Genomic DNA, 16,379 nt, shown 5'->3' with positions numbered 1-16,379 from the left:
TCTTTATTTACTTATTTATTCTTTCTTTTGCAGCAAAGGTCTAGGGCACAATGGTTAGTTGTGGAGGTGTGAGCACATCTTACCTTTGCTTTTAAAAAAGATTGCATGCAGGTATGTTTTAAATTCATTGTACATTCCTTGTGTATAAATAAATCCCCTTTATCTTATATCCCTGTGCCCCCATCAAACTAGATGACATCAGGTCTATTTATTTGTCACAAGTAAAACAAATACAATGTAAAAGATTAAAAAGCCTTACAGTCAGCATCCCTTTTAGGAGTGGCAGCACAGGAAAACATGCTATGATACAAATTCAGTGAAGGAGTCAACCCTCTATTTAAATGTGTGAGGACTGAGGGAGACTTTCCCAACAGATGAAGCAAAACATACTCAGAATATCAAAAGGCCTTCAGAATTAAAAGGATCTTGGAGATGTTGACTCACCAAACACTCGAGGAGCCTGGCTGGACGAGATATGATGATGAAGAGCTTTTTGACCAGCTCGATGACGAAGGTGAGCTCCGAACTCTCGGAGCGCTCGTAGGCCTGAGAGTGAGGCAGAGACAGGAAGACAGAGAGACAGAGAGACAGGTGGGGTCAGACATGCGTTGATTATAGTTGACGATCCTCTCCATCTGCTCGACTCACGTCATTCAGCAGCTTCTCCAGGTTCTCCTGCAGCTCACAGAAGTAGACGCTGGTGATGAGACCCTCGCGTGACTTGGTCAGGCAGTCCCTGGACAGCTCGGCTACCTGGTGGTGGATGAAGCTGAGGACGCCGTCGGCCAGTGGCAGCACACTCTCTGGGCAGTAGTTGTGGATGAACTCTGCCAGCCTCTCCTCCATCTGAGCCGTAGCCTAAGTGAATGCAAGATGGCAGTTAACAGTCAGTCGCTATCATGGAGCCAGTACCGAAAGGTTTTCTACAGCCCACACATCGGTGGCGTATCTCACCACCTGTCATCGCAGGCTGATGCGTCAGCCGCGAAGCACAATCACATCACTGATGCGCTCTGATTGGGACATCCTCGCAGTTACAATACCTTGACTACTGTATGTCATGTTTGTGTGTGTGTTGTACAGCTGTCAATTGATGGATATAAACACCTATTTCAGATATTCAACTGGTAATTAACCTCCTCATAATGGTGGCGAGAATGTTGAGCCTTTATTCTCAGTCCTTTCAAGTGTACAATTGTGTGTGGGAAGCCTTGTTATCACTGCTTCACAATGCATTACTGTGAATATGCACAGGGTGTGTGTGTGTCTGTGTGTGTGTGTGTGTGTGTGTGTGTACGGGCAAGTGACATACATTTTCCGACACATATTTCCTTCTTCATAGAAAATACTCTTTTCTCTCAGACATCGAGTCGTGTGTTTATTTCTCAGCATAACGTACGCAGGCTGCTTTAAGGAGGTTAGCTTACGGTTTGATTACGCACTGGCCCCAAAGCAAGATACGTGATCTAATTGATTTTTTGCTCATGATCAGTGACTCATAGGTCAGGTCGAGCATCTCAAACGTAGACGGCCTCCAGGAGTTTTCACACACTGCAGTGTCAACAACTCACAGAGAGCGGCGAAATAAAATCTCCGACGCCGCCCTCCGACCGAGAGCTGTCTTTATGTTGGAGGTCAGAAGAGGGCGGTAAGCCTCTTTGATAGTAACAACAAATAAAGAGATGACAGCTTTGTACAGCAGAATCAGGATGTATGACGTACAACAAAGGTCCTGTGGTCGAGAGTAAAAACCGGGACACTTCAGTTATATGGAATACATCAGTCATTTCAAAAGACTGGGTCGCGACCCTCAGGAGGGTCACACAAGATTTTATGAGGGTCGCCATATCAATTTCTCCCATAGTCTTTTTTTCAAGGTTCATATCTCCAGTACACCTTCGAGCCACATGTTCGTATTGTTCTGATAATTGTAGCCTACTTATGACATTGAATCTTATATGAAAAGGCTAGCGTTTCATTCTGTTTATTTTACTGATGAGAGAAAAAAAGCAAGTCTGTTGACTTCTCCTCAATGTATTTATTTTGTGTAATTTATAAAGTATTATAAAGTATCGTTTTAAATGACGTTTAAATTTAAAATTTTTCATTTAAAAATGTCTGGTTTACCTGTTGTGTTTACTTGTTGTGGAAATGACAAGATTCGCTGTTCTAACAAGTTATAAATAAGGCCTGTTGTGAACTGGGTCACAGTGGTTTGTTATTTTTAAAAAGTGGGTCCCCAGAAAAAAAGTTTGGGAACTACCCTAGCGTTGCTCTGGGCATTAGACATCTCCAGATTAGACAGCGATGTCTTGTGAGCTTGTATCATTTTGCAGGAGGTCACATCCCTCCAACTGTTCCAAAATGCAGCAGCCTTTCTGATCTTCACACTATTACACTCCCTACATCAGCTAGCAAGTACTGTCAGATCAACTTTTTCGCCTGGAGCCCCCCTCGGTTCTGGCGAATGATTGTTAGAGTTGTTTACTTGTTATTCTGGACATCATCAAAAAGGTCTGAATCCTGCCTTTACAAATAATGAACATGACATGTGAGTCGCTCTGGAAACAAAACAAAAATCTACCAAAAGTTTTAAATGTAATTCAGTGTCATTCAGCACAAGAAGTGGCCACTGACTGCATGCATATTGTGTGTGTGTGTATTTGACGTGTGCATGGATGCACAGGTTACACTTTGTGTATTTGTTTGTGTGAGGCTGACCTTGGGGAAGCGCTCCTTGTAGACATGGTTCATCATCACTATTTCATTGTCATAACAGGATGGAGAGCGCCCCGGGCTGAAGAGAGACAAACACACAGAGCAGGAGAGTAATAAACAGCACTGACGGAGAAAATCAGAGACGCAATTCTGTGTTTTTCACTTGAATGAAGGAATAATTCACTAATCCAATAATTCACCCTCATGTCCATCCTGTCTGGGCATTATGCTAATCCAGCGATCTGAAATTCAGCACACTCAGTTTCTCTAATGGATCCGGTTTACTGCATGGGGTGCTGACGTCAGATAGGCATAAATATATTAACATGTACACTTTCCTACACAAAAAAATCAACATGTGGCAGATAAAAAAAAGCCAAAAAACTCAAACAGTGCTGAATTCACAAAAGCATATTGTAAAAAAGATTTCTAGTGGGCAAACACGGTTTAGCTTCGCAGAAACGATGTCATATGAGTAGAAATAATGAGGCATGTCAAGGTACACAATGAAGGCATTCTGTACACTGAAGTCAGAAGATAGAGATTATCTAGGGCAGCGGCTGCTGAGGAGCTTAATATGAAAACTGAATACTGATAGGTAGTGACGAGGTGTATGCAGTGGGGGCATGCATCCAGAGGGGAGGCTATAATAGGTGTGGTTGGAGGCAGCGTACACCAGAGACTTCTGCTAATAGAGAAAGTGCTGCACTCTGGAGAGGCTCAAAGACCTGGAGGGTGGACTGATACTGATTTAATAAGAGTGGTGGAAATATAGAAATAGATTAGGAGTAGAGCGGACATTCCCGTTCACATCAACATAGCAGGATGGTCATGGCGGCGGCCATTTTTATGTGTACCATTGCCACTGCGACTGTTGTAGTTAGCTCACTGCAGTATAAACTAAACCGACTTACGGCAACTTGCAGACTCACTCTGTGAAGTTTTGCAGTAACGACTTAAGTAGTTGAGTAGTAATGTATGTAGATGATAAAAAACCTTAAAAAAAAGTTATTGCTTCATCCACACACTCTTGACATAGTGTGGGAAACCACATTGCTTTCGCCAGAAGGGTGACAACTTTGTTCTTCTCCTTTTTTGTGTAACGAATGTATTATTAAAGCATGGTGGAATACTAACGTACAGCTAGCTAGTTAGCGAGTTTGCTAATTCCGCAATGCTTTAATGCAACGCAGATAATGCTTAACTCTACGTTAGTAAGGTCAGTTCATTATTGGTTTTGGTCTTTTCATAGAATTTGTTGGCAAAAATACTGAATGTCATCAGTCTTATTCTTCAATAACTAGTTAATATTGGCTCCACATTGATGTATTCCACCATAAAAATGCAGCTCATGCATAAGTAATACTCGAATATAACATAATATATACTTTGGATACTTCAAGCACATCTTGCTACTTACAGTTATGTACTTTTGCATAGCCTACTAGTACATTTTGTTGAATGTAGTACTTCTACTTGTAATGGAGTATTTTATAGTGTGGCACTTAGCAAAAGGATCTGAATACATCCTCTCTAAGATATGATAATAAACCGCACACAATTGAAAGATGAGAAATCAGAAGGAAGTAGTATGTACTTATGTATGTGTAGATTTACATGTTTGTATTTTCAGTTAGCCTCATTTAGAAATCACAGGATACGGATAAATATTGTCTTCAACAAAATAAAGAGCTCTCCTCACATTAAATGGCAGCTGCAGAAGATGAAGCATCTAAACAGCACTGACAAATCCATAATAGAGCATACACAATAACAGGTGAATTATACAAATATATGATAATAAATGAAATAATAAATAAATGATTGAGAGCCCTCTGCATCTCCTCACAGCAGATTGAAGTTGTTCCTGCACAGTCATTTTCCTGTTCATAATCTTAAAGGGCAGCCTAATGTCCTGTCATGTAATGTCCTTGGCATGATGCATTTTGATTGCCCTTGTTTATTTTTCTTCACCAAACAATCTCCTTTGGACAATGTTGCCACCACCTTCTGTAGTCATAAAACAACCCTATGGCTTAAACAATGAATCGTGAATGTTTTAAATCTGAAGAAAAAAATGTCCCAGCATTATTATGTTTTTGTTGAGTCATCGACTGGGGGCTACTTCCTGCTACTAGAAGAAACCAGCATCATATTCCTTACATCTCTCAGGGAAGAATTGCGCGTAAAAAAAGTTGGCTAGATGCCAAGTTGCTCATCTTCATTCACTCTCTTTTGCCCATGAGCTGCCGTGCTCTCACCTGAGGCTTCGAGAGCGAGGGCGGACGTGCGGCGAGCGACGGCCTCCATCGTCGTCCATGATGCTCTCGGTGCTGCCAAAGTGCTTGGACAGGAAGTGCAGCTCGTCCATGGTCGGCTGGAAGGGCAGCTGGTGCAGACGCTCCTGCGATGAGCTGGATGACTGGAGAGAGACATGAAAAAGAGACAAGGTTAAATTGCGCACAGCTCTTTGTTACATCTCATTAAAAAGCTTCTGCTGCAACACAAATAGTTTACAAATAACGTATCCGATGATGGAGAGGAGGACATCAAAAATACCAAGTGGCAAGAGCACCTTAATCGATGTGGTGACAATAAGAGAAGAAAGAGAAGAAGAAGAAAGCACAAGGTGTACTATGAGTGGGTGGAAAGTACTGAAACAAAAAAGCGACTCACTTAAAAGAACAAGGATGGAAAAGAAAGAGAGGTGGAGAAAAAAGAAAAATATCCAGAAGGAGTTAGTGTAGGAGGGCAAAACAGAATCATGTGGACTGAACACCAGAGCAAAAAGACTGCAGGGAATGAAAGAGTCACTCCACCTAAAAGTTGACTGCTGCCTCTATGGGGGGTTAATGGCAGCACTATATGGCTTTTAACAGAACACTTTTCTTCAGTGCAGGAGGGGTAAAAAACAGCCTGGATCAATGGCAGGCTTAATGAACACGTCTCCCAATGGGACACCATGGTTGGCGTTGGCCACACAACGATTTCTGCTGTAAAAATCCATTAGAAACTCCATTCGGGTCTTAGCCACTTGCAAGCTGCAGAAAAGCATGTTGTGAAGGCAGTCCGGTCAATTAATTAATAATCAATGAAGAAGCTCTCTGGAGACAGAGGGTAAGGAGACTGAGGTAAATGCCACTGGATGGGAGGGTTGTCACAGATGACTAACTGTCTCACATCTGTCTCGCTCCTTCGTGCCGTCACAGGGTGCATCTCCATTTACTTAATTGCAACCAGTTGCGTCCTAGTCACTCTGACTGAAGATGTGAAGAGAGATGCGTGGAAAGTATGAGAGGAAATAGGAATGGAGGAAATTTGCTTTTAGAGAATCATCATCTTCATTATCTGAAATCAATTTTCTGACGATGGTGGCTGGATCACCTGTGAGTCAGCTTCAACAGTTTTGATGCCTATAGTTTGTATTTGCACATATAGTATGTACTAAAATAAAAAGAGTGTAAAGTGACCATTTCTAGCACTTTCACTTTTTCATATTTCCTCCCACATGGCAGAACTGAATGTAAAATTAGTCTCTGAATGTCTTCCTCTGTAATAAACAGTTTGAAACATCATAACTGTATTCAGTACTTTTGTAAACGGACCCATTTCTATAGCAGCAAACAAATGTAATCATTATTTGCATCTGTATTTGTGTTTGTAAATTCATTACTCATTAATAAATGGTTGTGAAGAGAGTGTCTGTTAATTTAATTTGTATAAATGTTCAGGCCTAATTGTTTTTGTCAAAGTGGAAATTATGTAACTGAAATAAACTGTATACACATCAAAATATAGCTTCTTCACAGCGCTCAGGGATTTTCAGCGTCACATGTTACTTTAACAAAATGGCACAGATGGAAAACGTGTTTGATGTTGAAAGACCTCTTTTTGCTAAAGAGACTAATATATAAGAAACGCCTTTCTGATGACTGACGAAGGTTGTTCCTTTGTTTATCAGACCTAGCGTTCAGACATATTAGCTGATTTTTAACTAGATGCTGAATTGAGATAAATAAAATCTGAACTTGTGAGTGATGTGACAGTTGCATTTGTCCTGTTATAAAACTGTGGTGTCGTGGTGAAGCAGTGTCAAAGCAGCCCAATCAGCTGCAGATTTCCAGCAAAAGGGAAATTAGAACTGTGATGTGCAGACATTCGACTGTTTTCTTCACCTGTAACTTTTCATTATCCGTACTTCCTCCATCTTCTATCCATGTGTTACCTCCACTTTCCTGCATAAATTTGGTTCTGATCTACCTCTTCATCTAAGCAACTCCTCCACACACACACACACACACACACACACACACACACACACACACACACGCACACACACACACACACACACACGCACACATACACGCATCTCCTTCTTTCATCTGCTCTGTTCAGTATGCAAGGGTCCTGCTGTAACTAATCAAGCGAGTAATGGCCCGTGTAAGAACCAGCAGAGCGCTGAATCCTGACGGGATGGAGGGGACGAGGAGCGATGGAGGTGGAGAGGAGTACGGTGAGACCAAGAAACCATCTTCGGACTCATCTGCCGGTAAAAAGAGATCAATGAGTCGCCTGCAGTGTATTGTACGCCTCTCTGTATGCGCCTCTGTGAGGAGGTGCGTTGGGAGGAAGTCAATGAAAGAAATGATGTGTGACAAGCAGCAAAGACGCAGAGGAAGCGATGGCGTTCGTAGATGGCACAGGAGTGTACAGGGGTTGGATTATGAGTCAACACCTTGCCTCCACCAGAGTCATACACATTAAGGTCCATTTCTCAAATGGACTATTTACCAAATGGGCCTTGGCAGAGCTCATTTCTCTGAGTAGTCTCTTATGCTTCACTCAGAAAGAAGTGAACATTGGTTGTTTTTTTGTCCCTCTGTTTGCTTCAAAACACGTTTCACTTCCACCTACACTCTCTTTTATTTGTCTCTGCTGTCCCTCTTTACCATCCATCTCCACTTCTCTGGGAATAAAGTGATGGAGGGAGAAATATTTACTGGAACAGGGAAGAAATTGGTTACATTTCATTTCCATTATCCTTGCTCCACTTCTTTTTCTTTTTTTTCCAGAAAGCCCAATACATAAATCAGGTCGATCATATCTTAGCAACTGATGCGCTATTTTTAGTTTCGGGTTTACATGTGAAGCATGTTCTTCAGCGATAAAATGCTTTGAAATAATCGTCTGAGACTCACAGCAGCGAGTACAAAGTGAAAGAACACAGGGGCGTGTGTCTGTTTGTGTATGCATGGCATTTAGCCGCAAGTGTGGCATGTAATTGTTTCAAAGCGGGGCGAGACCAAAGTGGAACATGCAACTTTAGAACATAAATTTACAAGCCGAATCGCGCGCACTGATTTAATGCGTGGAAATAAATGCAAATCTATTATTTGAGAGAGATGCATATTCATGCAGAGGATACAAAAAACCAACTCATCACTTTAGCAATAGATGAAAAAAAACTTCACATACATTTTGTGGCGTTGATTTCATGACTACGCAGCTAAATTATCAAGAGAAAAAAGGCAGATCCCACACTTTCTCTGGAAAAAGTGGAAATGAAAGAGTGCAGAGTTTGATCTTCATGAGTTTTTCTTTTGTCACGCTATGGAGAGGGGCAACATGAAAGAATCTCTCTGCGAAAACAGCGTAACAGTCACCAGAGGCCTCACATTTTACTTTAGGGGACTTTTCAGGTGACTGCTGCTACAGTCTTAAGGCGCTAACTAGAACCATAAACGGTTCTTTGGCTTGCAATCAAAGGAGAACCTTTTTTTGTTCCTGGTAGAATCTATTATACAAGTTCCACCTGGAAGCCTTTCAGAGGGTTTTACCTAGACCCTAACATAAAGGGTAACACCTAGAACCATCTGTGAAAGGTTCCACACAGAACCCCCTCATGAGAAGTTCTACAGAGAACCCTTCTATGATGTAATGTTTCCACCCAGAAACTTCTCTGGAGGCTCTAACCAGAACATTTCCACCTTCTAAGGGTGCAATCAAGAACTCACCCATGGGGTTCCACCAAGAACCCTTTTATATTCCAAGGGTTTAACCTAGAACCCACCCATGGGGTTCTACTAAAAACCCTTTTATATTCCAATGGTTTAACCTAGAAGCCACCCGGGGGTTCTACCAAGAACCCTTTTTTATTCCAAGGGTGTTGTTACAAGGACACACTTAGTCAGCTCCATCCTTCATTTGAGAAAGCATAAGGTGCAGTGTCTGCTGCGGTAATAATGCACAACAGATGAAGGACAGACTGCTGCTGCCACATCTGTGCTGTAGAGAGTTATGTTGGTAACCTCCTAAAGAGAGAACTTCAAGAAAACTCACACACATGCAGGCTCTTAAAATGGTACATTGATTTGACAGATGCTTTTGTACAAAGGGACTCACTTTCTTTTACATTCACGAACTCTGGGAACAATTTGGGGTTCAGTGTCTTGCTCAAGGACATTTCCACAGGAATCAAGCCAACAACCTACTCTACTAATGATTACTGTCTTTTATCCTCAAGAAGACGAGATGTGCCAAAATGCTGCTAAATGAATGAAACATGAAATGATTGCATAGGAGCGTGTGTGGCTTTCTTCGTCCTCTTAAACTTACCGTTGAACTGGGTGTATTGGTGCCATATCCGGAGGAAGGCAGCGAAGCCAAGGACCATCTACGACCATCAGCCCTGACGAAAAAACATATAAAAGTGGAAAAGGGATGAACTCCAATATCGGTTTCTATTTTGGTCCCGCCAAACAACACAGTGAAGCAATCCCACCACCTTCACTTCCTTTCTATCCAATTACACTTTTGTTCCCTTTTATTCCTCTCTCCCCTCCGGCCTCCTCCAGCCACGTCTGACACTTCCTCTGAGTGAGTGATGAGGGGCACACATTTGGGCAAAATTCTGGCACCTCGCCTCATTCATCTGGGTCTGCTGTCAGCCCTCTGTCACACAGACACGTTTGTGTGTGTGTATGTATGTGTGTGTGTGTGTGTGTGTGTGTGTGTGTGTGTGTGTGTGTGTGTGTGTGTGAGAGTAGGTGTGTTCCCTGAAGAGTTATTTCTGTGTGGGTGAGGGTAAAAATAATCCTATATACCAATTTCCCTCAGCTACTTCGCGCTGCTCTTGTACCGTTGCATGTGTGACTTATTGTGTGAATAAAGGAGGGATGCCAACCTGCGAGAGGAGGCGAAGGAAAAGTGGGCAGGTCCGCTTGGTGAGAAGTTGCGCGGGCTGTCCAACGGACTGCTTCCTGTTGAAATACATATGGACAGAGCAGAACAGAAAACATACACTGTGGGTTATTGGGCAGGATAATAAGCCAAAAGTCATTTTATCAAGAATATAAGGGTGGGCCCTCAAATTTCAGAGACACTGAAAACTAGTACAGTAATAGTGTATTTGTCCTACACAATTAAATTACTCTATTGATAAATTAAACGTTAAGCTAAATTGACAGTTTACCCCAAAATCAAAAATTCATAATTATCCTCTTACCTGTAGTGCTATTTATCAATCTAGACTGTTTTGGTGAGAGTTTAGTTTTGGAGATATCAGCCGTAGAAATGTCTTCCACCTCTCCAACATAATGGAACTATATGGCTTGTGGCGCTCAAAGCACCAAAAACAAAATAAAAAAAAAAACTCTACAGCAATGTCTCTTTCCAGAAATTCTCACCCGGTTACTTAAGATAATCCACATTGTTGTGAGCAGAAAAAAAAATGTAGTTTTGACTTTGGGGTGAACTGTCCCTTTAAAGAGCAACTTAACAGCAGCTGAAAAATCTGTGATCGTGATTTATTTTCAGTTGTCTCAGACTGCATTTGTCAGAACTGTTTACAACGAGAAACCTGTCCATTGCTTGCTGTGATTGTCTGTACTTGTCATTGCTGTGCACCTTGAACACTCACATGCCACAAAAGCGGATTGCGTTACTATGACAACTGGCAACTGTGAGCTGAGACTCTGCCGTTTGCTGCTTGAGGTTTTTTTCTTCAGTTTTGATGTTGACTTGTTGATCTTGTGGCACTCTTGGCCGGCCCTTAAAGGTGCTAAATTCAGTTAATGTAGCAGCAATCAGCGATTTGCTATGTATAGACGTAGTGGAATAATATCTACCTGAGCAGAGAATGAAGTCACTCTTCGTCGCTGTGTGTTGTAACCTCAGCTTCTCTGCGCATTGTTTACATAGCTGGTCGTGCGCATGCATATTAGCGCATGTGAGTCTCTCTATAGTGCCCCCTGGTTAGCTCATAGCCACCGCTCTGCACTGTGGTCTTACAGCGCTTAACGCTGATAATCCCGACCTATGGCATCGTCGTAGAAACTAAAGCCCGCCCTCAGGTTGCCCCCCAGTTTAACACAGTTAGCTCTGTCAGCACTGTTGCCGCTGTGTGCACTGTTAGCACCTAACCGCTGGCTCAGCCGTCGACACGTTGCGAGCCGTATGGAGGCCACCTTAAAGCGTGTCATGGCACCCACTGTGAGAACAACTGAGGTTTAGTAGTGTAAATTCTCACCTTGTGGCAGTGATGTCACAGTGTACTGACACAACCTGGGGTACACTTCTACATCACTGCAGCAAGGTGAGAATTTAAATAATTGGAGGTGATTTCAAGTTGACCTTATAATTGTTTTCTTTACTTTTTTTTCTTCTTTTTTTAAAGATACAGATTCAACCAAGAATATCAAGATGTTACGTAAAGAAGAGTTGTTTACACCTACACTGACTACTGCAATCCTTAGTTAATTCTGTACTCAAGTAAAATTCTGAAACTCAAAATTCCTGCAATAGAAAGTGAAAAAAGTGTATTACAGCATGCAGCACAGGGTTAGGGTTAAACTGCTGCAAATGATTCTTTTCAAGTCTGCTTTCTATATAACTTTTATGCATCTTTATTTTACGAATTTGATATCACTTCCTTTTTAAACCTAAGTTAATAAATATCTTGTGAAAAAAACCTGAATATAATGGGCCTGATATACTGTTTAATCTCGCACTGTATCATGTCAACTTTTACACACTGACCTATGTGTCCAGGCAGTGGAGAGTGTGGCCGTGGCAGGGTGGGTGACGTGCTGGTCAGGATGAGGCTTTTCCTGTTACTGGTTCTGCAACTTGAACATAAACAAGAACAAAGAGCACGTCAATACTTGTCTTCATTAAATTCTCCTGTAAGATGATAGCTGGCACACACACACACACACACACACACCAGTGACCCCCAGGTTAATGAAGACACTGAGGCTGTTTGGCTTTGAGTCTGGTTGCTTACTTGTCACCTTGAGTAAATATATAGCTACAGTAGAGTACTGTATGTGTGTATGCTTTTATATCCTGAGTACAGTATGTCTCCTGTGTGTGTGTGTGTGTGTGTGTGTGTGTGTGTGTGTGTGTGTGTGTGTGTGTGTGTGTGTGTGTGTGCATGTGGCAGGCCATAATACAGGACTTTATTGATGTCCGCCCACCCGCAGGGGAGAGCAACAAAGCAACAAGGATTTTTTTTTTATTTCCTCTCGGTCCAGCCGGAATGACGGCAGCTGCCATGAAATATAATGGCAGTAGTGATGAGGCGACGAAGGGATGGAGAGACAGACGGAGAGGAAGAAAAGGACCAGGGAGGGCAGGTACGGACCATAATGAAGGCCTGAAATCATTGAACCATAAAGGCTTCAACCACCGCTGCTGCTCCTGCTGCCACCGCTGGATGTGTCGTGGAGCGATTTCACAAAGGCGAGATGCACACGGTTTATTGTCTTACACAACAGCTCGTAAAGCGGGATGTTTCAGGTGTTGCTTTTCATGTGCGGATTGGTGTTTTTTGCTCACAGGCCTTTTCCTGCTCGTCTGTGTGATTCACCAGAGTGCCTGTCAGAGCAGATTTCGCAGAGCAGGACCACAACTGATGAGCAACATGAGCTTGCTCCGTGTTGCATCAGCCAGCACGCTGCTCTACGTCTGTGCAGGAAGTGCTGTAGACCACAGACGCACAAAAGCACGTTGGTTATTTGATGTATTGTCCCTCGATCAATAATCTATATCCTCCCACATCCTCCCCTCACCTCTCCTTCTTTTTGATGCGAGTCCCCAGCAGTCGTTTCTACATAAAAACCCCATAGCAGGATTTTATCGGTGGCAGTGCGTCTCTGCGGGCGCCAGCTGAGGGAGTGCTTGTGTTCTACCTCGCAGAACAGAGGAGGAGCATATTGAAATATTTAAGGGAAATGCATTAGCTTTTGGATGGAGAGCTGGAAGTGGCTTAACACCATCCTCCGCTACAGCTCTTGGGGAGAGGAGAAGGGGGGAAGGGTGTGGGAGGAACAAAAGGTCGAGACAAAAAAAAGTAAAGAGACAGTATATTCCTCTGATTTCCTTTCTGTGTCATACTTTTCTTTTGCTTCGTGCCCGCAATTATCCCTCGTTTCTCTCGCTCCTTAACCTGCAGCCACATTTTCATCGCTGCGCGTCCTCAATCAAAAGCTGAATCACTTGAGCATACGCTTGTCGAGTTTCACTCCAGCACATATTCTTAGCTTTTGATTCATGATTCATCACATGTACAGCAGCTCAACTCCACCGGTGATTCACTTTTAGGTGGAGTGTCTATAATGTTTCAAAGCGCACAATACAGCGCAAGGGATTTAATCCTACCTGCCTAGTTTCTGTGACTTTTTCCTGCTTATTATTTTCATTCTCAATGAATCTCCATTTTTTGATAACTCCCCACTCATCCATTTCTCCTTCATGTCTTTTAATTTTTCCCAATTTGTTCTCTTTCTGCTTTCATCCTTCCTGGAAATTAACTCTCCGAATAATGAATAATTGAAACGTGTGACGTCCAGAGAACTCGTTTTTCCGCTCGAACTCCCCTTTTTAGGGTAATAGAGTCGACTAAACTATTAAAAGACAGTAACAGAATGAAAACCCACAGGGACAAAGCAATCTAATCTTCCCACAAAGCCAGAAGTCTCTTGCAGTGACTGTGTTTTATAACACTGTTATCTTAAATGAATGCTGTAAAAGGGCATCTTGCCTAAAGCATTTTGTACTGTAAAAAAAAAGGTTAAATAGGAGTGCTGCTCTTTACTCTATATTCCAGTAGCCAGCCACATATTCATCACCAGCAAAGGTCACGTTGGAGTTCTGCTACTTATATTCATGCGAAAGAGAGGAGAACATACGACAGAAGCCGCAGGTAGGAGGGGTGGTAGAAACATCCATCTGTGGATGAGCTGTTATATATTTGTTGAATTCAAGTTTATATTCTTATTACCTGCTTTTTTGTCATTTACAAAAGTTAAAAGAGTGACTTTGGGCACTTTTACTAGACATGAAATAGTTAAAATGATTTAAATATATACATATATATACACATACGTATATGGACAGTACATATATGTACATACATGTACGTATATATGTACATTCATATATATATATATATATATATATATATATATACACACACACACACACACACACACACACACAAATATGTACACATATACATACATATATAGATATACACACACATAAATGTACACATACAAATACATACATACATACATACATACATACATATATACTGTATATAAATATGTATATGCATACAAACATAAATATATATATATATATATACATACATATGCTGCTATGTTACAATACAACAACATAAATACAATATATATATATATAAAGAACTATTATCTTAGTAACTGGCAATACTTTTTTATACTTTGTCCGTATAACTCTTAGAATAAAGAGTGAAATCATCAGAAAGGCAGGGCAACATTTTAAGGAGAAGTTCCCATTAATCCTTGCCTTGAAATCCCGGCCACATAATTAGCCGTCACAGCGCTGGCAGTGAGCGAAGGTTACAGGACGGAAGCTATAGGTGGCTGTAAGGAATTATGACTAACATGCTGCAGATTCACTGGACTGGAAAAGCAAAGAAGATAAGAGAATTGGGAATGTGTGTGTGTGTGTGTGTGTGTGTGTGTGTGTGTGTGTGTGTGTGTGTAAATGAGACTTTAAATCGCTCTGTCACGGTAATGGCTATGCAGCCTGGGCTCATCCTGCCTCAATCTGGTTAAGGTGTGTGTGTGTGTGTGTGTGTGTGTGTGTGTGTGTGTGTGTGTGTGTGTGTGTGTGTGTGTGTGTGTAAAAGAAAGATAGAGACAGTTAGTATGCTGCACATTGCTGTCTTTGAATCATAAATTTGAAGCTGTCTCTAGTTTTCGCGGTCAAACACAAACACCTTGTCGGTTTACAGCCAAACAAGCCTGCACTACATCATCCACCGCCCTCCTCTGCTGTCAGCCAGCTGGTGATGTTTGGATTCATTCAGTCACCCACTTGCGCATAAATGAATGTTGAACAGAAAGCCAAAGCTTTGCTGGAAACGAGCAATGCCTTTAAAATATTCAAACCCATTCAGATCCAATTAGGTTAATCAAGAACAAATTATTGCCCATCCATAATGAATTGACCCAAGAAGAAGGAGAAGAAAGATGAAGAGGGACGACGATGTGAGGGGGAATGTGAGTTACTGTGGCAACCCATTTAGAGTCACATTCAAAAGAAGAAAACAGTGACATCTCCAACTGTTTCCCTTTTTTTCCCCATTTTCTCCAGAGCTCACAGTGAGACTCTGGTGATAAACAAGTGACACGATGAAGGTGTGCGTCGGACTGAATCAGCTCTGATCTGAGGCCAGTGATTCCACAAAACATGATCTCACCCTGCAGTCAACCACAACACCGTGAGTCAGTGTCTGTTGATGCAGCCGAGCCAACGACAGTTTGTGTGTTTGAACGTGAATGCCAGTTTTATAATCCATCATAATCCATTGTGTAATCCATCATGCAGGCTCAATCTGTGAGTGTGACAGAGGAGCAGTGGTGAGGCGTGTGGTGCTGTCAGTCAGAGAGAGTATGATTCATTGGGGTCAATGGTGCATGCTGCTATTGTGCGGGCCTCTGTTGACGGACACCAGAGCTGATGATAAAGTGAAACAACTTTTAATATGTGAGAGAAGCGAAGTGTGATAGTGTCAGCCGTGTGTTGGAGTCTGTCAAAAGGTGCAAATTAAATCTTTTTTGTTTTTTCTCCTTTTTTGTTTGTTTTTGCATTTAGCTGGTCTCAAGAAACACCTGACAAACAGTGACAAGAGAGAGGACAAGAGGAACAAGGACGGTGAGAAACAAACGAACAAACAAACAAACCATTTGGGCTAAATTCTGTTTGTTCATCAACATAATGAGAAACGTTAATGTTACATCCACAAACTGTTCACTGCCAACACAGTTGGCAAATGTTCCCTAATCAATGTGTGTCCAAAATGTCTTTCATCCTACAAAATCTGCTCCTGGCAACCACAGCATTACTATTTTGATGGTTATGTTTTGGCAATTCAAAGAAAAGCTTGTGAACATACATATTCAACAAGTCTATACTGACTAGAAGCACAAGCTGAGAAGCTGTGATTGTTTAAAAATCACAATCTTTAGCTATCCTCACAGCTGTGTACGTATACCATAACGCTTTAGGCAGAGTTTTAGATTCTTTTTTTTACTTAAAACCTCATCAACTCAGATAAACCCACCGTACACTACCAGCACTAACAGCAGACGGACACAGTTAGAGACTAGCTG

At 41.9% G+C, this 16,379-nt stretch overlaps 1 protein-coding gene across 3 annotated transcripts in view; it reads right to left on the bottom strand.

Moving 5' to 3' along the window:
• The window catches only part of LOC137884736 (microtubule-associated serine/threonine-protein kinase 1-like), a 66,353-nt gene that overhangs the window by 24,796 nt on the left and 25,178 nt on the right, over positions 1-16,379 (bottom strand). For all 3 annotated transcript variants that reach the window (XM_068726713.1, XM_068726714.1, XM_068726715.1), the window contains 7 exons: positions 11,755-11,843; positions 9,902-9,977; positions 9,334-9,406; positions 4,980-5,140; positions 2,722-2,797; positions 649-858; positions 445-546 (listed from right to left, as the gene is read on the bottom strand). In XM_068726713.1, the coding sequence (XP_068582814.1) occupies positions 445-546; positions 649-858; positions 2,722-2,797; positions 4,980-5,140; positions 9,334-9,406; positions 9,902-9,977; positions 11,755-11,843 (787 nt within the window). The remainder of the gene's footprint in view (positions 1-444; positions 547-648; positions 859-2,721; positions 2,798-4,979; positions 5,141-9,333; positions 9,407-9,901; positions 9,978-11,754; positions 11,844-16,379) is intronic.

This window comes from Cebidichthys violaceus, unplaced genomic scaffold, assembly GCF_023349555.1.
Source record: "Cebidichthys violaceus isolate CVI_PGR_0920_01 unplaced genomic scaffold, fCebVio1.0.p SCAF_4, whole genome shotgun sequence".
In the NCBI taxonomy this organism is placed as follows: domain Eukaryota; kingdom Metazoa; phylum Chordata; class Actinopteri; order Perciformes; family Stichaeidae; genus Cebidichthys; species Cebidichthys violaceus.
Note: the sequence above shows the minus strand (reverse complement) of the source record. Positions and strands in the feature narration are given on the sequence as shown.